The 21,625-nt window shown below is 35.6% G+C and overlaps 1 protein-coding gene across 1 annotated transcript in view; it reads right to left on the bottom strand.

The window, feature by feature from the left end:
* The window catches only part of Cyyr1 (cysteine and tyrosine rich 1), a 105,996-nt gene that overhangs the window by 83,567 nt on the left and 804 nt on the right, over positions 1-21,625 (bottom strand). Inside the window, exon 2 of the mRNA XM_027929001.2 lies at positions 16,805-16,907. Within this exon, the coding sequence (XP_027784802.2) occupies positions 16,805-16,907 (103 nt within the window). The remainder of the gene's footprint in view (positions 1-16,804; positions 16,908-21,625) is intronic.

The raw sequence follows: 21,625 nt of genomic DNA, 5'->3' as shown, positions 1-21,625 counted from the left end.
GTGTTCGTGAATTCCTCTCCTTTCTTTTTGTTTCTGGTTTCCAGCATAATTCCATTATTGTAAAGATAACATATTTCATTAATTTCAGTGTGGCTGTTCTGTGACCCTGGTTGTGGTCTGTCTTAATGAATGTTCCATGAAAGCGCTTGAGAAGGTCACTTTCTGCTTGAGAGGAGCATTTCAAACATTTCAACCACAATCCACTGAATGACGGAATCTTTGGGGTCTTCTGAATGTTTGCTGATTTTCCCTTGACCACTTCTATCAATCCTGTTTTTTGAGAGAGAAGTCTCCCATAATTATGGACTTATCTATTACCCCTTTCAGTTCTTCCTGTTTCTGCTTCAGGAACCTTCTCTTTCTGTTTAGGTGTATACACATCCAGGGTTGTTACATCTCTGTGATTAACTGACCCGTGTATCACTCTATTATGTCAGTCTTTATCTCTGGTAATATTCAGAACTTTATCTTACATCAGTTGGGCCACTCCAGCTTTCTTTCAGTTCATGGTGGCATGGCACGGCATTCCCCATCCTTTGACTTTTAATTTATCTATATCAGTAGATTTTGGTCAGCGTCAAAAAATGTCTATTCTCTGTCCTTTAACTGGTCCAGTTAGACTATTAATGTAATTATTGATATGTTTGAATTTAGATCTGTCATTGTTCTTAATTTGCTGTTTATCCCACCTGTTTTTCACTCCTTTGATCCCCTTTTCCAGTTTTTGCTTTGGCTATATGAACATTTATATTTATTAATATTCCATTTTAATTTGTCTATTGTGACCTTGACTATACTGCTCTGTAGATTTTCATTGTTTTTTTTTTTAATTGGATTCTGTGGGGAATTGCAGAATATATACTTATCATTGCTTTGAACTGATTTTATATCACTTTACTTAGAATATAGAAACTTCACTATCTTCTAAATCTCTCAACACATCCCTTTGGTGCTAGAGAGGCATCAATGATTACATGGATACCCTTTGAAAGGAGTATAATGCAGTATTTTTTACTTCAGCTGCCAAATGCATCTTAAAGAACTGAAGAGGAGAAAAATCATCTACATTATACTTACCCAGACATATACCAATTCTCTTATTTCCTTTTTAATATTCCACGTTTCATTCTGGTATCATTCACTTTCTTTCTTAAGAACTTTCTTTAGCAATCCTTTTAGATCAGGTCAGCTAGTTTCATATTTTCTTAATCTGAGAATGTCTATGTTTAATTCCTATTTCTGAAGGATACTTTCACTGAATATGTAGGTCGGGATTGATAGTTCTATTCTTCCAGCACTTAAAAAACAGGGTTTCTAATGATAAATATGAAGTCATGAAAGTCCTACCTCCCCCATAGGTAATATGCTGTTTTTCTCGGCTGCTTGAGGATTTCTTTTCTCTGGTTTTTACCAGTTTAACTATAATGTATTTAGACGTAGTTTTCTTGGTTTATCCTTGTGGAATTTGTGGGGCTTCTTGACTCTGTAGTTATCTAATTTCACCAAATTCTTTGAGCGCCATAATTTTTTTTACCTTTTTGTTAAAGGGGATCATACCCAGGGCACTCTACCAATGAGAGACATCCTCAGTCCTTTATTTTTTTTTATTTTCAAGACAGAGACTCATATGTTCTTGCTAAGTTGCTGAGGCCATCTCAAACCTGCAATCCTCCTGCTTCAAGTTTCCCAAGTCTCTGGGATTACAGGTGTGTGCCCCATGCACGGATTTAGCACCATGTGCTTCCTCCTCTCCTCTGGGACTCTGATGACAATGAACTCCAGGCCTCATCTATGTTCATGTCAGTCATTGCTCTACCAATCACCCACATCAACAACCATTATATTTTTCCTTTTTTTTTTTGATAATTCACTGACCAGATAATTTCTAGTGATTTGTCTTAAAATTCACTTATTCTTTACTCTGACATCAGGATTCTCCCTTGGAGCCCATATAGAGAATTTTTTTAAACCTTGGTTACTGTATATTTTTTGCTATTGTTCTAAAATTTCATATTGTCTTATCTTTTTTTTTTTAATTTTGGCTGTTTCACTAATTTCCAGTAGTATTTGCCATTACTTCATGTTAGGGTCTGTAAACAAGTCAATTGGGCACCTGGAATTTTGGCAGAGGGAGTGGTTTGTGAAGTAACGCCAGTGAGCCATTAAGTGTGGAGATTCCTTATTGGTTGACTGCTGTATCTAGTTTATGTTAATTAAGATAAGCTGTGTGGAATGTATATATACCCCTCCAGTCCTACAATAAACAGCTCCCACTCCTGCTGTATCAATCTACACAAGTTGCTCATCACCCCCTGGTTATTTTGCCCAGCCAGCCGGACTGCGGCAACTTCATGGATCATTTTTACAATAACTTCTTTGAAGTCTCTACTAGGTAATTGCAACATCTGTCACCCGACTGCTGTCAGTGAGACTAACACCTTACTTATGAGTTAAAATTTCCTTGATTCTTTTTATGCTGAGTATATTAAATTGCAATCTGGACTTTTTAATTCTTTAAGAGACTTAATTTTTGTTGAAGCTTATGGAGAATTTTGATATTTTCGTTTTAGAAGGCAATCAATTAGATTCAATTAAAGACAATAAGTTCCAACCAGACTTCTGTGGGTTGTGGTTTCAATGTAAATTCCATTTTCAAAACCTTTGTAGTCATGTTCAGATGGGCCCCCTGTGTGACCACTCAATTACTGCTGTGGGATCTCTGTGGTTATCTTACCTGTATTTAGTTCTCAGGTCTGTGGTGGGCTGTTGAGGGTCAGATCCATGCATGTGCAACTGGAGGTAAGCCCAGGAATTCACAAGCAACTATAGAAGCCCCTTCCCTGAGTTTTCCATCTCTACAATCTCTAGAGCACCTGTTAGTTCCCTGGGGCAACCCTTTCTGGTTCTCTGGCCAGAAGGTTGGGCTTTATTTACCCTACTGTATACATATGTCAACAAATGGGCTCCTATCCATGGTGGAGTGGTAGGAGGATAGAAAGAAAAGAAAAAGCAGTGGGATTCACCCCATCTGTTAGTACTACAAAAGTAAAATATCAGAGAATGCCTACCAGGGTCTTGAAGCATGAAGAGCCTTTGCTTACTTTACTGAAATTAGAGAGCTCCTCCAGTAGCTCTCTCGGGCCTTAATGCCCTCCAATGTGTTTTGTGCTGCTTAGTCCATGGTCGGGTAAAGAAAGGAAAACACTTAATGAAGTCAAGGCTGGTTAGGCAGTACTGTGGATTCTGCTCTCCATCTTCCTACCATTCACTTTGCACAGCCCTGAGTAGCTGCTTCCTTCATCCTGCGCAGAAGGAAAACAACCCTTCCAGTTCACAAACACTAAGCAAAACATAGAGCTCATCTGACAGTCGGCTGTGTAACACCAACAAGCTGAATGAAAGGAAAGTCACTTTGGAACCGATAGACCTCTTTTGGTCCCTGCTTTGATCAATGACTTTTTATTTGGCGTCACCATCTGGCATTTATCTGCTACCCCTGAAAATATGTTCAGACTGGAGATTGTTGCAAATGTAGGTTATGTGCAATAATGTCAGAGGCAAGTCGTTGCCCCTTTTCTTGTAAATTTAAAAGCATTGACTTGCACTGAGAGAACTGCTGATAGAGTTTTTAAAGAGCTTAATCAGGGCAATTCTAACCGATCACATGAAAAAGGCATACGTCTATCTAGAGAGCACCATGATCACTACTGAAATGACCAGCAGTTAGAACATTTGTTGTGAGCACAAATTATTCCCAGATGAGCCAGGCATATGCAAAATAAATATTTCTGAAAAGTTGTGCATAAAATAAATTTCTAAAAGGGATCTCATTGGAATTTTATAATGAAACTATAAAGCAAATCATTACCTCCAGATCGCTGGTATTACGTATGTGGTTCTTCATAAATCAGGTTTATGTACTTTCATTTAGACTTGTCTCTGTTTCTCAGTTGTTTTCTCTAACTCACGGGTCAGCCTAGGGCAGCACGACAGATTTGTAAACTTAATGCACCTGACTTTTCAGGGTGTATTATGCTTTTGGCAATTGCTGGGCAGCAGGACACCAGACTTAATTAGCTGCTTTTGCAGTTATCAGACTGCAATCACATTTGATTAAGAGGGCCATTTGTTTCAGGAAAGGCTGAGAGTGCTCTCTAGGGGGGAGGGAAGGGGTGTTCAAGTTCAGCAGGTGGCATTCTCCTGTTGAGGAAGTCCAGAGGGCCAGGGACAGTGCCTCTCACCAGAAGTGGCAATCTTTCCAGACTTTTCAAATGACCTTGGAGAAGTTGCTTTCCTCCTGTGTTTCCACTTTTCCCCAATTCCAGATATTTTCAAAGCCCAGTGTTTTCATCAATGACAGAAAAATTCTGAAAAGCCAGGACTAGGAGCTTTTATGTATGAATAAATCCATTGGCCCAATTATGAGAAGGAGGAAAGTTGTTTGTAATATTTTCTTTTGATACATTAGCAAACTGAGGTTCAGTGATATAAGAAAAATTAAGTTTACATAGCATAAAAGAGAAACCCAAACCTGATTTTTCTGAATCTCAACCTTTGTGGCTTTTCTTTTACAACTTCCTGTTGATAAAAGTACTATTAATTAAGAATATAATCAAAGATTTGCTTCCTGTTTGATTCTACCTGGAAAAGGGTGAGGTCTATCTACTTAATGTAAAGACGGATATTATCTGAGATAACCTCAAAGTAGAGCCTTCAGTATTTTTTTGATAAATGTATATTCTAACTGTTCACAATTGCTAAAAGATGGAGTCAACATAGGTGTCCATCAATGGAAGAATGGATAGAGAAAATGTGGTATATGTACAAAATGGAATATTATTCAGCCATGGCAAAGAATAAAATCCTGTTATTCACAGCAGAATGGATGGAACTATGGACAGCATATTAAGTGAAATAAACCAGATACAGAAAGAATAAGTACTGCATGTTCTCTTTCATACTTGAAAGTTGTGAAATTAAATGTAGAATACTCATTTAACTAGAGATTGGGAAGTGGGATGGGGATATGAATAAAGGAAGGCTAGGTTTGATAATGTACATTATATGCATGCAAAATATCACAATGAATCCCAGTAACATGTACAATTAATGTTAATAAAAATCAAATTTAAAAAGACCCCTCAATTCAATTTCTATGTGTGATATTTTGGAGGTTAATCTTGTGTTATATCAGGTGTTTGTAGAGGGAGAAATGCTGTGTTAACAGTATAGAGTTAGTTATTTGCAACCAACTCTATACTGTTAATACAGCATTTTTCTCCTTCTACAAATACCAGATATAACACAAGATCAGCCTTCAAAAAAGATAAGGTAGCACTTATCTTTAGCAAAATGCAGCAGAGAGAAATAGTTCATCTTGCCTTTTGGCAGTATGAATGCATACAGAAATACATTTGAAGTAATGTGCAGGGTTTTTCTCTATTTCTTGTCTGGCTTATGCAAAAGTACAAAAAATTTTTCTCTTTACCTGTAAGGTCTTTTTTTCTTCTTCCTCATTCCATAGCAATGATATAGAAACTAGAGATGGTGTTTGTCCTTGAGTCACAGAGAGTTGGTATGGGTTAAACAGCTAAGGCTTTTACCTGTGGCACTTTTGGATGGAATCCTATTAGACTTTATGAGGTTATCATCGCCCTCTGCAATCTTCATTAGTTATGGGTGTGTTCAGCCTAACATTTTGCAGTTGGGAGATGGCTGGCAGACATTGTGCTCTGGGTTGCAGCTGCCTGCCAGAATTCTCCCAATATAAGGGAGGAAAAAATCACTGAGTGTATGTAAATTTCCTTCCTCAATTTTATCAATAATAAAATTTCCCTCCTCAATTTTGTCAGTAATACACATCATCTCTAAAAATTATAGAAGTGAATAGAGTTCCATGGGAGCCTGTTGCCTTAATGGTCATATGCTGGCAGATCACACTGCCTCATTGATAGAGAGCAGTCACTGGGAAACATGACAAGAAGTTAAATCATGATCATCAAATTGGCATTTCAATTCTAGTCCCTCTCGTCTGGTTTTAAGTTATCATAAACAGTGTGATTAGAAAGTGACAACTGACTCTATCACACCTTTTCTTCTGCAATAACATCTAATCTGTATTCTATGAAGACAGTCTCTGAAACCAATAACATATTCATATTATGATTTGACTTGTCTAAACAAATATTTATCCAGATGATGAATATTAATTTAGACCCTGCAAAATCTCAGGCTTTTCATGTTTAAATGCAGGATTGACCTGCCTGTAAATGATTTGTCATTGGATCTTTCAGACCAATAGACCCTGTAGCTTGGATGGTGAGTTGGCAAAGGGGCTCCCTTGTCCTCTCAGGTGTGGAACATAAACAGGAGAGGACAGACCCATAACTTAGAAACTTGGATAAATGGATTACAATAACATGGCCTAGAAAGGATACTGTCATAGCAGCATATAGGAAGGAATTTAGTCCAGATAATAAAGGAAAGAAAAGACTATCCCCAAACATGGTATGGGTCTTCCTAACAATAGCAATCTTCTTTCAGCCCATCTTGAAACCTCCTTCAAATTATCAGGAGTCAGTGAGTAAAGCAGAAAGTACATCTACATTTAAATGCTGGCCCACTCCATCACACCTGAGTGCAACTGCATGATTACTTAACTCTAAGCCCAAACATCATCATTTTGACAGACAGAAATAATAATACCTAGGCCATAAGTGCTATTCCAAAGAATAAAAAAAAAACATATTCTAAGCATTTGGGATGGAGAAAACATTAAGTAGATAGTAGTGCTCTACATTCTAAGAATCTCTACCATCACCAAACACACATTCTCTTATAAAATAATAACTGTGATTTGTATCTAATGAAAAGAACCCCTAAAACCTCAAATATGTGACCAGATATGAAGTGATCTGCTTCAGCCACAGATTAAATATAGATGGACCATCACCTAATCTGAATTTTTAGGGTACCATATGCAATTCAGAATGAACTGAAATTCAATGAATCCTACCTACATTTTATGCAATATTAAACACAAAAACAAATAAAACAAAATAGGGACATTTGTCCACACCACTATGGTAGGTGTATTCAGATCAGTTTTGATAGAGGTGAAGGAGGCTGAAATGGCCTCCAAATGTGAAAGAGGAAGACATCACTGCATGCTGCTGAATGTCCTGGAGCTCCATCATTGGCTTGCTGTTCTGTTTCTTTTGCCTGTCTTCAGAACAGCTTATTCATCTCCCCATATCTTTTCCACCAGCAGCTTTAGGCTTCTCACTTCCAAGTCTCTACGTGCTGCTCTGTGTTCTTTACTCAGCTTCAGACTGGTGCATTCCACCAGTGAAGGCTCACAGACATTGATGTATAGTCTACCAGCCTCCCCCCATATGCTCAAAGCAGAATCCATTCCAGTCTCTGAACCTCCTGCATATCCTCCATTAGTTCTCAGCATGTGATCCACCCAATCATCCCAAACAGAAACTTCAGAAATTACGCGGACTTGTTCTTTTCACATCTCAGTACACATGTCCCAGGCTCTTCTATCATTTCATCCTGTAGCACAAGACACTGTCAAATGGCACCATGATGGGAAGCACCAGTATGGTCTGGGAGTCGTTAGAAGTGCAGCATTTCAGGCCCCACCTAAGCCTACCAAATGAGAATCTGTATATGAACAAGGTGTCCAGGTGATCGCATGACAGCCATCATCCAAATTTCATTTCTTTATTCTCTTTTTAATTACAAGGACTATCAAATTATGCATTACAAACATAGAAGCTCCACAACAATAATGATATGAAGCTATATATATATATATATATATATATATATATATATATATATATATATATATATGTTTCTAATACACCTAACCAACAGAACATTAAAGTCTAGCATAACCTACCTTAAATATACTCAGGACACTTATATTAGCCTGGAGACAAGTGACATCATTGAATACAAAGACTATTTTATAGCAAAGTGGTGACTATCTCATGTATTCTCATAGATGAGCATTTTGTAGGCAATATGGGATGGAAAACCACACAACACCATATCCCCAAATGCTGGAAACAAAGTACACCGTGGAGTGTCAATAGCTTCCTCTTGGGATGGCATGGCTGCTCAGAGAGGGTACTTGTTGCAACTGGCCAGCATCATGAGAGTTTTGTATTGCATATTACTGGCTTGGTAAAGTTCAAAATTCAAAATTTGAAGTACTATTTCTTTTCATGTATTTTTTGATGGTATTGTGAATTAAACCCAGGGGTTCTCTACTCCTGAGCTATATCCCCTGCCCTTTTTATTTTGAGACAATGTCTTGCTAAATTGCTGAGGCTGAACTGGAACTTCTGATTCATCCTGCCTTAGCCTCCATAGGTGATGGAATTATAGGGATGAGTCAGGGTACAGGCCCAAAGTACTATTTCTAGTGACTGCATACTGCTTTCACACCATCATAAAGTAAAATCATAAGTGGAACCACCTTTAAGTCAGAAACCATATAAATACCTACATACCCAACCAGATTAATTACATGTTAACAATTTGTAATTTTTCCTTCAGTTGTTCAATTTTTTAAGTAATAAAATATTACACAGTTGAAGACTATGTGGCCTTATGCTTCTCCCTGTGGTGACTAATTTGTCCCAGTTTGCCCAGGGCCATCTGTACCTGATGAAGTCCTTTATCCCTGGACACCCCTCAAGTCCTGGGCAGTCTAAAATTCACGTGCACCCCTTCTCTCCTTCATACATTTACCATGTGCACATTTCCATAAATAATACACAGAATTATGTTGCATGCTGTGCACATTCATCTTTAATTCACTCTTTTTTTACACAGCATTACAGTTTCAAGATTTACTATAATGATATGTTAATTTACACTGATTTATTTTAATCACCTACCTCTTCCATGGAACAAATATATTGTAATTTATTTATCCATGCTCTTCTGGTAGATATTTACGTTGCTTCCAGTGTTTTATTATTCTAAATAATATGTCAACAAATATTACAAATGTCTCCTCCTGCATGTCTGAAAATTTCTAGGAAAGATATAATGAAGAACTATTGCTAAGTTCTAAGGGTTGCCATCTTCACCTTTACTAGATGGGGTCAAATTGCTCTCCAGGTATTTTTAAGGGTTTATGTTCTCCTTTTGGCATTGTGGGGACCCTCTCAGCTTTGACCACCTTGCTTGGTGTTATCAGAATTATGGAATATGGACAGCCCCCTGATGGGTGTGAGAAGGCATTTCATCGTTTTTAATGGCTTCCCATGCTTCAGGTAGCCATGCGGTACCTCTTCTGTATGTTTATGGCCTGAACTTCAGTATTCTGCCCTATGAGTTTTTTTTTTTTTTTAAATATATGAATTGCACATTTTACTATTGAGTATTCTGGAAACTAATCTTATGTAAATCATAAGAATTACAAGTATCTTCTCCAAGTGGGGATTTTTTTCTCTTACTTCTATCTAGGAATTCAGTTGCCCTATATATTCACCATTAAAAAAAAAACAGATATAATTCACATACCACAAAACTCAACAGTTTAAAGTGTACAGTTCAATGATTTTTAGTATATCTCTACTTTTACTATTTGTGCTTTTTATTTATTCATTTTTTAGAAACCTTTCTATCCAGACACTATAATGCCATTCTTTCTTTTTTTTGTTTGCTTTAAAAACTGTTTTTCTGATATTATACATAAAAACATAAAAATTGCACATATTAATTGGGTATCGTGATGTTTCATACATGTATACATTTTATAGTACATATAGGTTAAACATATCTACACAGATAATTATTATTTTCATAGAGTGAAAACACTCTAAATTCTGTTTCAACTTTTTAAAACATAAAGCATATATTGTAATATTCCCCTTTTTAAATATTATAAATAGTTGATTTTTGAATTTATGTAATTAGTTCGATAAGAATGGATTTTGGATGCAGAGAAATGGACTAATCTAGTTTAATGTTTATTCAAAGAGTAGCTAATACTTTTAGCATCATTTATTTAATAACCCATCCATCTCTATTGATTTTTATGCTATTTGTGTTACCTATCAAGCTCCCCCATGTATAAGTCATCTGTAAGCTCTGTATTATTTTTGGTTTATCTGTGATCCAGTATGGCACAATTTATTTTCTATAACTTTATAATAAACCTTACCATCTAAGAGGCATGTCTTCTTATCTTGCTCTTTTTTCATAGCTATCCTCACTTTTCTGGGCCCTTTATTATCTCACATAAGTTTTAAGCCTAGTCTTTCAAATTTGGTAAAAAATATTCTGTGGATTTTGATTGAATTACATGGAATTTGCAGATAGTTCAGGAGTAAGTGACGTATCCCAGCACTGACATCATTACACCATTCCTATCCATAATTTATATATACTTCTCAATGTCTTTAGATTTCTCTTCATACCCTGAAATTTTTATGTATTTGGATTATTACATAAATGCCAAGCATATATTATTAGATTACTTATATTGTATTTGAGACTTGTTTATATATATATATGCATGTATATTATATACAGTGCATACACACACACACACACATACACACAGAGTACATTTTCTAATCAGCATTGTTAGCATATAGAGATAAACGAATTTTTGTGCACTGGCCTTGTAACCTGTCATCACAGTGAATTCTATTATTAGTTTTATAACCTGAAGAGTATTGACAATTATATCATTTGTAAGTAACAGCAATTTAGTTTCTTCCTTTCCAATTCCTTCTACCTGTCTTTATACGTGTCCTGTCGATTGCACCTGCCAGGGTTTTCAGTACTATGATGAACAGCAGTGGTGAGAGACACTAGCTGGTCCTACTGCTATCTTGAAAGGGAAGGGTTTCACTGTCCTGCCACTGAGCATAGTGTTCAAGGTTAAGTGGGGTTTTATTTTTTGTTCTGTTTTTTAAAGATATCTCTTAGTTTAAACATTTTTTTTTTAATTTTCTGGGTTTCCTAAGTGTTTTATTCTGACTGATGAATTTTATTAATTGTTTTTCTATCCAAGTTGGATCTTAAAATTACTCTTCTCCTAGAAGACTTTACAGGTCCTAATGTTGAAGTTAAAGATCCTCCTCACTGGTTCAACTGCATACTGTGTTTTCCACAGGGGTTAGGCAATTAGGATACACTATAAATCTGATGGAGAGAAGCTTTAGATGCAACACATTTTTATTTGTTCTTACTGAAAATAACCTATAAGATGCAATTTTGTGTCTCCTGAGAACCACCAACCTTCTTCCTTTTGTTTGTGGTTGAGGTGTTGCATATGCCAGGCTAGTGCTTTACCACTGAGCTACATCCCCAGCCCCTGACCACCTTCTTATATCAAACCTGTTATTGTACATTTTAAATCAAGTTTGTATTTTGTAAACATCATATTAGTTACTTATCTTTGTGCCATTATTAAAACAACAACCAAAAAAATCCCACAAACTTTGATTCACTCAGTATGTATTCTTCAGAGTTTTTTTCCCCATGTCTAAGACTAAAATTATTTTAATTTAAATGATGTCTTTAATGAATGCCTAAGCTCTGTTAAAATGCATTGTTTCTGTCAGTGTTTTAGTACCCTCCTGTGTTTAATTCAGAACACTCAGTTAATGATCATAGGATTCAAGTGTCATTTGAAAATATGAAACCTTTATCTTTTATTCCAGCTTTGCTTTCATGCACAGCCTGGCTCTAAAATCACAGTTGTGATATTTATTAACTGTCTTTGCAAAACTGTGGGTAATACATCTTTCACATTTCATTGAAAAGAAAAGAAACTTAATCCCACCAGGATCTCCATTATTAGTTCTTCCTCTTGATTTTTTTCCCCCATGGGGGTTTTTATGATGACCAGATGGTGCTCTGAAGAATCCTTAGACAGATCAGCATTTCACAATGGCAAATTAGAAAAGCTAAAATCTATTTTTGAGTTAGTGAATTAAAACTTGTATCTTGTCATCTGGCTCATTGTGTCCAAAACAGTCAAATTCTAGTTCATATTTAAAATTATTCAATTATTCTCTTATTCACATGGCAGAATACTTTAATTTATAGGACAGTCCTGTTTTTATTTTTGTCCCATTAGATAACAGTAATTAACCACTCAGATGCACCCTTTCTTCCCCTGACTTCTACCAATTTTAAAAAGTACTTCATACACTATGTCTTTACTGTGGATCCACACTCTAGGAAATGTCAATTAAATTCCATCAGCAGCAAAAATGTAAATGTCCTTTTCATATTCATCACAGAGTATTTCATCTTTCATGGAGAAGAGTTGCTGAATGAATGTTTGAGAATCAATCTGGTGGTAAATTGTTTATTTCTCAACTTGGCCCAAATTCTCATTTTTAAGCATACCAAATGCTTCTAAATGTTCAAGTAATTGTCCTCCTGGTCAACAATCTCTTAAATTTAAGAAAAAATTACAAGGTTGCACATTTGCCATATAAAATCTTCCAAATAATCTAACATCTCAAAGTTTACATTCTAAACTTTTCATCTATGGAGTAAATAAGAGCTTGGAGCCTGCTCACCTTTGTGTAGGGTTCTAAGTGGTGTCTAGGAATGCATGCTTCCTGCATAAACCAGATGGCTAGTTTTATCAGAAAAAGACTGAATTATTTCTTTGGAATTTTGGTAGGAATGGCCAATAAAAGTATGTTGTTAAGAACCTACTTTATATACAGAGTTAAGAAAAATTGTGCTATAAATGGGTAATAATGAGTATAATGCATTCCACTATTGTCATGTATGTAAAAATAAATTAATTAACTTTTAAAAAATAATCTATCTTGTATCTGACCCAGTTATTCCCATGTTATAGTCAGATTTTAACCTCCCCCCTTTAACTAAGCTGAATAACATGGGTTTTTCCCAACTGATCACTTCCTTCCTTCTATCTATGCCTTTGTATATAGGAGCCTCTCTGTCTGGAATACACTTCCCTTTTTCACTGTGAATCTATACAAATTCCTACTCTTCCTTCAAAACTCTGATCAAATGCCTTTTCTGAAGCTTCTCTAAACATTTCATTCTAAATACACACACACACACACATATACATACACACTCACACTCAGACACATACACACAAGCAGGCTGGGCTGTTTTCTCTCTGGTCCTTCAATAACACTTCATGGATTACCTCAAAAATTATTTGGCTACATTATCTTATTAGATTTCAAGGTCTTAGAAGTCAAGATGTATCATTTATTCATCTTTGGACCCCAGGACCTTGTCCAGCTATGCCATGGTAATAAGCACTCTATGTGCATTTATAAATAATTAACTGATTAAATAATATATGCCAATGAGTATAAAAATTATTCTTAAATTCTGGAAGATAACATTATTCTCCTATATAGAAGTCAGTATCTGTGACTGGAAGGACCAAAAGTAGGTATTCTATTTTTTAAGTTTAATTTTGAAAGGTTTTCAGGAGACAGAAGTAAATTTAAAAATTCCTCAGGGAAACAAGAAACAAAATTGAGGTGTGGGTCCTGAATTTATCTGCCCAAAGTAACTCATGTTTGGTATAGAAAATATCCTAAAAGAAGGGGGAAACTGAGTAAAAGAAAACTTTTCAACTAAAAAATAATGGAAGTCGGCTCCTATAATTTCTTTAAAAGTGAATCTTAATGATTAGTTTGCAAAAGAGTGAAATCAGGTGAAGTAAACAGAATCAAGGGCTGAATATCTCTCAACTCTGATAACTAGGTTGGCTTCCGGGTGACCTCAGCAAGAAGAGTCATGTGAACCAAACTTTACCAACTTAGGAACAGTCCAAAATATGTCAAAGTATATTCTCTACTGTTTTTTAGCTCATTTTAAACTTATCCAATATTTTTACTTTGAAAATAAATGAAAAATAAAGTGAATTATAAAATTACTCATTTAAAATATCTAACATTTTATTGTACATTGCTTTTTTTTTTTTTCTTTATTACTATGATAACCACAAAAATTTAACTTTCTGTTAACATCATTAAACTGATTTTTTTTTTTTTTGGCCAGGAATGTGGTCTGGATGCTTGAAAGAGGAAGAGCATAGTTTCTGAGTTCCAAAATGGCAATATTTGAAAATTGTGCATGAAAGAGACTCTTGGAAGTATTCTTAGAATTGATTATTTTCTAACTACTGAACCTCTCCCACCCTCCCACAACTTAAAAAAAATAAAATAAAGCTTTGGGTGGAGTTAAGAGCTCTTTTCAAATGTTAAACAATAACTGGAAATCCTGAAAATGCATTCTTTTTTATCCAGTGGGGAAAACACTTTAAAGTCTCTCTCTCTCTCTTTCTTTTTTTGGCTAGAAATTGTTTAGCAAGGGATACAGTCAATGGCTTCTATTTTGAACAGAAAGTTCAATTTTAACTGCCTGAAATATAATGCCATCTGTGTTTATTTTCCTTTCCAAAACACAATTATTTTTTTCCCTAAACATAATGAGTACATGGTCCTAATAACCCAAATAAATACATGAAATGCAACTAATGATTTACTGTAATCAAAAGGTGAATTTAGTTAGAGCCTGCATCATCAGAGTATGGATTTGATTGCAAATGTAAATCACACATAAAGCACATTTGCAAATTTAAATTTTAAAAATATTCTGATTAATAAGTAATTACATGTTCTATGCATATTTACCAGAGTGCAAGTAGCTATGAGGTAAGAAACAGGGGCGCTATGCACACCACAATGTAATTAGTGGACAGAGAGATGGGCCAGGAGACAAGACTAAACAATCCCAGAATCTCTGAACCTAAGTCCCCAAATCTGTATTATCTGCTGGTTTCACCTGAAACAGTACCATCTGGCATGTGGAGATTACTCAAAAATAAATTTCTAATCTGTTAATAAGTGATTTTAAATTACTTTAAATTCTAAAAATATACAACTGTAAACAGCAACTGATAAATTCATGTGAAAATCATTCTGACAGTTTTCTAAGGCAGAAGATGTGTTTAACTCTCTTTTCCTACCAAATCTTCCATGAGGGAAAATTCAAATATTCATTTAGAGTTTATTTGCATTTTCAAAGAATACTTAAATTGCATATATTGACGTTTGTGCATGGTCTTCAAAAGTATCTGAAAGTATGACTTATTTTTTAAAGCCATATTCAAAAGAATTTGATCCCCAGTGTTGGTTCTAGAAAGTTCCTGTGGTGGCAGGTTTTCTATTTTCAGGAAATGGAGGATGTGTTATAAGCCTGCTCAATGTCACATCCCTAAAATAGCTGGGCAAGGTGACTTAGTGCCTAATATTTCCCATTTCCACTTGGTCTTCAAAGGGCACGAGTTAAGCAGACTGGGAACACTCCAACATTCACTTGAAAAGCAAAACAAGAGGTTGGCAGCCAGACCACTGCTACCATCTGAAAGCCATGGGGATTTTGACTCAAGAAAATTTTTAATTTCTAATTCTCTACCTTCTTTATCTCAGTTAACGGGCAGAGGACTGACACATACTCTTCCAAAAGCTCAATCCTGAAGGCAGGTCCTGGTTCCTCATTTCCCTTTGTTTGGAAGCAGCTCTAAAATACATTCTTAATTTGTTATGGTGAAATACTTAACACATCCTGCAGGTACCTGTTTTCATAATGTGTGTGTATGTGTTTGTGTGTGTGTGTGTGTGTGTATGTGTGTGGTTTGATTTTACATGACTCACTCATATCTTATCTTGGCCTCTAAACTTTGTTCCTGAAACTGTTTTCTGAGTATTATGCAGAGAATTGATATTTTGTATCTCAACAGCTTTTTATTCATAATCTCTCTTCCCCCTGATATCTACTGGATGCATTAGACAATTAATACCTGGATGGCAAAGTAAACCTGCCATAATTAAATAACAAATGTTAACTTATAAATCCTTCACCACAGCAGATGAAAACATATCATGGACAATATTTAAACTACATAAGATCTACTTAAAACATTATTTAGTACACATAATTAAGAAACAAAGCAATCTTTTTTTTTTTTTTTTTGGTGGTGCTGGGGATTGAACCCAGGGACTTGTGCATGTGAGGAAAGCACTACTACCAACTGAGCTTTATCTCCAACCCTAAAACTATCATTTTTAACTCTTTTCTAATTTCAATTTATACTAACTTGTCCATTTTGTCAAATAATACAAAATACTAGGTAATGATCAGTGCTTAATATCTCCAGTAAAGATTTTATGCTAATAACCAATTATATTATGTTTCTCATCTACCATTTTGAGGCAGCTTTACAATAAAATGTACCAATTGTAAATGGATAGTTCCAAGCACTGACTTATGTATAGTCATTTAATATACCACAACATGGTGTGAAACATCCCCATCACACCAAAAATTCCCACATGGGCCAGGTGTGGTGGTGCATACTTGGAATTCCAGCAACTTGGGAGGCTGAGGCAGGAGGATGGCAAGTTAAAGACCAGCCTCAGCAACTTAGCAAGATCCTCAGCAACTTAGGTAGATCCTATCTCAAAATAAAAAAAATAAAGTAAAATAAAAAGGGCTGGGTAGGAAGCTCAGTGGTGGAGTGCACCTGTGTTTAATCACCAGTTCCACAAAAAAAAAATAATTAATAAATTTAGATGATTTTTTTTTTTAAAGGGCTTGGATGTAACTCAGTGGTAAAATGCATCTGGGTTCAATCCCCAGTATCAAAATAAGCAACTGATCTTAAATTTTTTAAGCCATATCTTTAATTTAGTACGCTTGAAAACATAACCCAACAACATCAATATTGCCAAATGTGAGCAGTACTCACGAGAGAATGTTCCCAATGTAGGCGTAGTAGGAGCAACAGTAGGGCGTGGTCCCATCGCAGCAATAGGATCTGCAATCTTTGCCACACTGAGCAAGGCAATCCTCTAAACAACAGAAACCACAAAAGCAGTTAGAGTTGTGAAATCAAATTCATGTCTTAGTAGGTCAACAATCACTTTTTCAGTACACTTGTATCTTCATGGTCATGCTGTGAATCCCATAACATGTGCAAGAATCTAAACTAGCCTTTCTACTCAGTCACACTCCAGGCTGGTAAAGGCCAAGACCATTCTTGAATCTCCTGCACCAAGCACAATCATTGGGAGGGGGTGTTGATTAACTGAGATAATGAAGGGAGAAATGAATGAATGAGCCAACTAATCAGCCATTCCATTTGTCAACAGAGTTCTTATAATAGTTTTAAATTGATGGTTTTCAGATTTTAGGGTGTTACATTCTCAACCTCAACTAATGGAAAGTGTTTCTGAAAGGGCTCATACCAAAAGAGTGACAATCTAAAACCAATGTATGACTGACATGACAATGCATTATATGTTTTTCCTTTAACACCTATTTTTACCCTCATAAATACAGTTTGCATACATACAGCAAAACACAAATGAGGTGGAAGGTGATCGAGTTAGTTATACAAAGAGCTCACACAGATAATTAATTTGTGAATAATTAATAGTTTAATATCACAGGGAAGAACTCATAAGTTTTGAAACATCAAGTGGAAAGTGGAAAAGGGTGTTTGGGGGTTAAAAGAATATGTGGGAGTCAACAAAACCAAATTGCTATTTTTTTCAATGTATTCTTCAATAAGTAAAATTTATACCAGAAATATCGAGTACAAATCGCACTAGCTTTGGAAATTCTTTATTCTACCTAAGTAGAAAGTGATTTCTACTTAAGTAGAAAGCTATTTATATCCAACAGTTTAAGGTTATCACTGAGTTATAATCAGTAAAATGAATTATAATGGATGTGTGAGTTTCAGGTATATGATTAGAAAAACATTAAATAGTCTGATAATTTAAGTTATATATTCAAGAATCACCAAATGAGTCATTTTCAACTCAGTCCTTGAAGATAACATTATTATACAAATTATACAAAATTTTTGAGTTCCTAAGAGTTATAACATTTAAAGTATTAAAACATTATATTTTTGTCTACACATCCCTGTATTCATTTATCTAGAAAAGAAAGTTTAGACTGGTTTTAAATCCCCTCTTTGCTAAAATAGTTCTTTACAAAGGGACGTGTTCAGAAGGTCTCAAAGCTCATCTGCCTTCATTAATAATGCATGAATTTTGTGGAACAAGTAAGAAAGTTCATATTGTCTTTCCCTCAATTTTATTTCTACATTACAGATTAATAAATATGAACCTTGAAGTTTTCAGTAACTCTACTGAAATCCACTCTTAAATTTCAAAGAGAGAAACACAGTATTATTTATATCCAAGGGAGAAGCTAATGTATTAACCATCGCTATTTTTTGCAAAGGATGTCACACATTTTCAAGAATATTTTTTGTAGTTGTAGATGGACATAATGCCTTTATTTTATTTGTTTATTTTTATGTGGTGCTAAGGATTGAACCCAGTGCCTCACACAAGCTAGGCAAGCACTCTGCCACTGAGCTACAGTTCCAGTCCCCATGGATACCACACTTTTCGAGACTACGTATTTTATAATTTTCTCCATGAGTTTTCTGTAGCTCTCATTTTTAGGCCTGTTCAATTTGTTGAAAATTTTAGACTTGTCAATTATCTCTGGACTTAGCAGGAATACATTGCTTCATGTTCTTAAAAATCACTAAAATCATGACACAGCCAAGTCCTCACTATTTTGTCAGAGGAAGATACCAATATGTAAGTAACTTCACAGGTGCCTTTTGAGTGATGCCCAGGGCAGTGAAACCCTCTAAAATTCTCCATGGATATCAAAGATTCAGTTACTAACATTGTACTCCAATTACTACTATCATAAGAACATGGTGTTATCAAAATATTTTGAGCCAACATTACAGGAAACCAAGCCCAAAATCTTGTAGCCAAGAAACTGGATTATACCTGCAGTAAACATCTAGATCATGTCACACATTGTCCATTATTTTTATGGCATTTTCCAGTATTCTTGTCTATTTCCCAGAATTAAGCTACTACTGAAAAGGGCAAATTTAATAGTATGGCAAACACAGTCACAATCATGACCTTGCCTGACTGAGTTTTCAGTCTTACCTTAAAGCTCATTTTGGGATGTTAATTGCTTTCTCTGGCTGATTGTGAGGATAATTTTATGAAGATCCTACTCTGGACTGTACAGGGTCATTTTCTCATTTGTGAGAGAATGGAATACTCCAATTGTCCTTGGAAGATAAATAATATCACTTCTAATATCCAAGTTAATATCCCTGAAAATTAGCCAGTTCAAACTTTCTTCAAAGGTTTTTTAATTAAAGGCATGATGTGGAAGAAGGTTCCCCTACTCACCCTGCACCCCTCCTTAAGGAATGTGCAGTACAGGAAAAGCCATATCTGGCTTGAAGCACTTGCTTGCAAATGGCATTTGCAAGCTATAGCTAAGGACAAGAGAGGAAGGAAAGGGAGGGGGTAGAAGCACTGGCTTTGGCCCAGAAGGTAAAACCTTGACCAAATCCTGTCTTTGTATCATGCAGTGGGAGTTGGACAATAATATAAACACTACAGTGGGTATCTTTCCAAAGGTGACCTGAGGGTAAACCATGATAATTCAGGTATAGAAACCTTGGTGTTATTTGCAAAACCACATGGAATATGGATTTTTTTTTTTTTGAGGAGGGGGGAGGAGACACCAAGGATAAAACTCAGGGGCACTTGACCACTGAGCCACATCCCCAGTCCTATTTTGTATTTTATTTAGAGACAGGGTCTCACTGAGTTGCTTAGTGCCTCGCCATTGGTGAGACTGGCTTTGAACTCGAGATCCTCCTGCCTCAGCCTCAAGAGCCTCTGGGATTACAGGTGGGCACCACCGTGCTGGTCTTGGAAGGTGGAATTTAATGCATTCATTTTGCAGAAAATATTTCAGAAAGTAAATGGTTTATCTACTTTGGTTTTTGTCCCAAGAAACTGGTAATTTACCACACTGTGTGAATATTTTTATTTCTGTGGTGTTCTGGCATTTAGCCCCAATAGACACTTCCAATTTTATATCTTAGTTCTAACCAAATGGAATTATCCATCATTGAACATATCCAGCTCATTGTTTATGCCTTTGTTCCCACTATATGCCCTAACCCATCTCCTTTTGTCTGGGGCTTCTCTATTCTTTGAAGATCTTGCCCAGAAAAAATTCAGAGCATGATCTCTGCTTATTTTCCAATAAATAGGGCAAGCTTAAAAGGGCCTTGAAATAAGAATTTCGGGAATCAACACCAAAGAACTCATTAACTAAATATTTCTTATGAAAGACAACCTAGTACTGGCTTGCAATTACTTCGTAGTTTACTAGGTAGATTGAGAATCAGAGAAACAGAAGGAGTGACAGCTATCCATAGGAAGCAACCTTGCAGCCAGCCAGCCTTGCTGGTTTCCTGAGTCCTGGGGAGCTGGGGACCTAGCATTGAGGGAACTAGAGGAAGAGGACAGGGGTGCAAAGTAGAAACTTTCAGTCCACCAAGGGCATAAAATACCCACAAGAATAAGAAAAAACTGGTTCAGTGAAGTGTCTGAGTAAGGGCAAGCAAGGATTAAGCAAATTTCATTTGTTTATTATTTTCGTATTTTTATTTTCTTTTGATAAGCAGAGGAGGAGAAAGAATCATCATTGCTTCCAATGACCTAATAAAGAGATTTTTAAATAAAACTAACATGAGTGCAATTGATACTCCATCAAATATGGAAAACCTCATAGGATTTAAATAAAATGAATACTGCAATCAGATTAAAATGTTAGATTCATAGTAGACTTTTCTACTTCTATGAATTTCTATATTAGAAAGTCAGCATTTCCCCTACAATAAAACAAGTTTTGCATTTTAATAAACAGATCAAAAATTTCTATTAAAGTTATTCTGACTCCTTTCTGTCAAAGTTGGATAAGGAATTCAATTCCCTTGGTTCTCAGGTAACAAAGTAGAAGAGCATCTTCATTCCAGTGGCAGAATTTTTTAAATCTTAAAAGGTAAATTGCAATGTTATTCATATACTTAGCATTTCAAGGTCATGGGTAAGACTGTGATTTTTGTCATAGGAACTTAAAGACATGAAAACATTTTACAAAGAACTTGCTTTTTGCTGGCACTGTTTTGTGAACCAAACAGATGCAAGGACCACATATGTAATTAACTTTCTACTTGAATAACCAATGAAAGGCCATTTAGGGCTCTGTATCAATCTCAAAACAAGAAAACCCACTTGCTTCATTAATTATTAGCAATTCTCACTAAGAGTAAATGGAAGGAGGAAAATGAGATGCCCTTCACCTACAAGTGCTTAACCACATCAAAGAAAACAGATTAGACTCTGGGTGAATTCCTGTCTCTCAAAAATTGTATGTTTAAGTCAGAGCATTCAATTGCCTAGCTTTCAATACTTGTGACTCCTAAAGAGCAAAAGCAAAAGTGTAAGGCTTTTTATTTCTAACAGGAAAAACAAACAAACAAACAAACAAACAAACAAAAAAACCCGGAATATTCAGAAAATGGGAAATAGAAGGGGCCATGAGTTACCCATAACAAAATGGGAAATTCACCAAATTACATTATTTTTAAATTTAGCAGTACTTCTTTGCTTCAGATGTTTTTTTGAAAGTGATTTCCCATTACCCCTTAGTC

The sequence above is a fragment of the Marmota flaviventris genome, chromosome 8 (assembly GCF_047511675.1).
Source record: "Marmota flaviventris isolate mMarFla1 chromosome 8, mMarFla1.hap1, whole genome shotgun sequence".
NCBI lineage: Eukaryota > Metazoa > Chordata > Mammalia > Rodentia > Sciuridae > Marmota > Marmota flaviventris.
The sequence above is the reverse complement of the archived record's forward strand: the minus strand, read 5'-3'. Positions and strand labels throughout refer to the sequence as shown.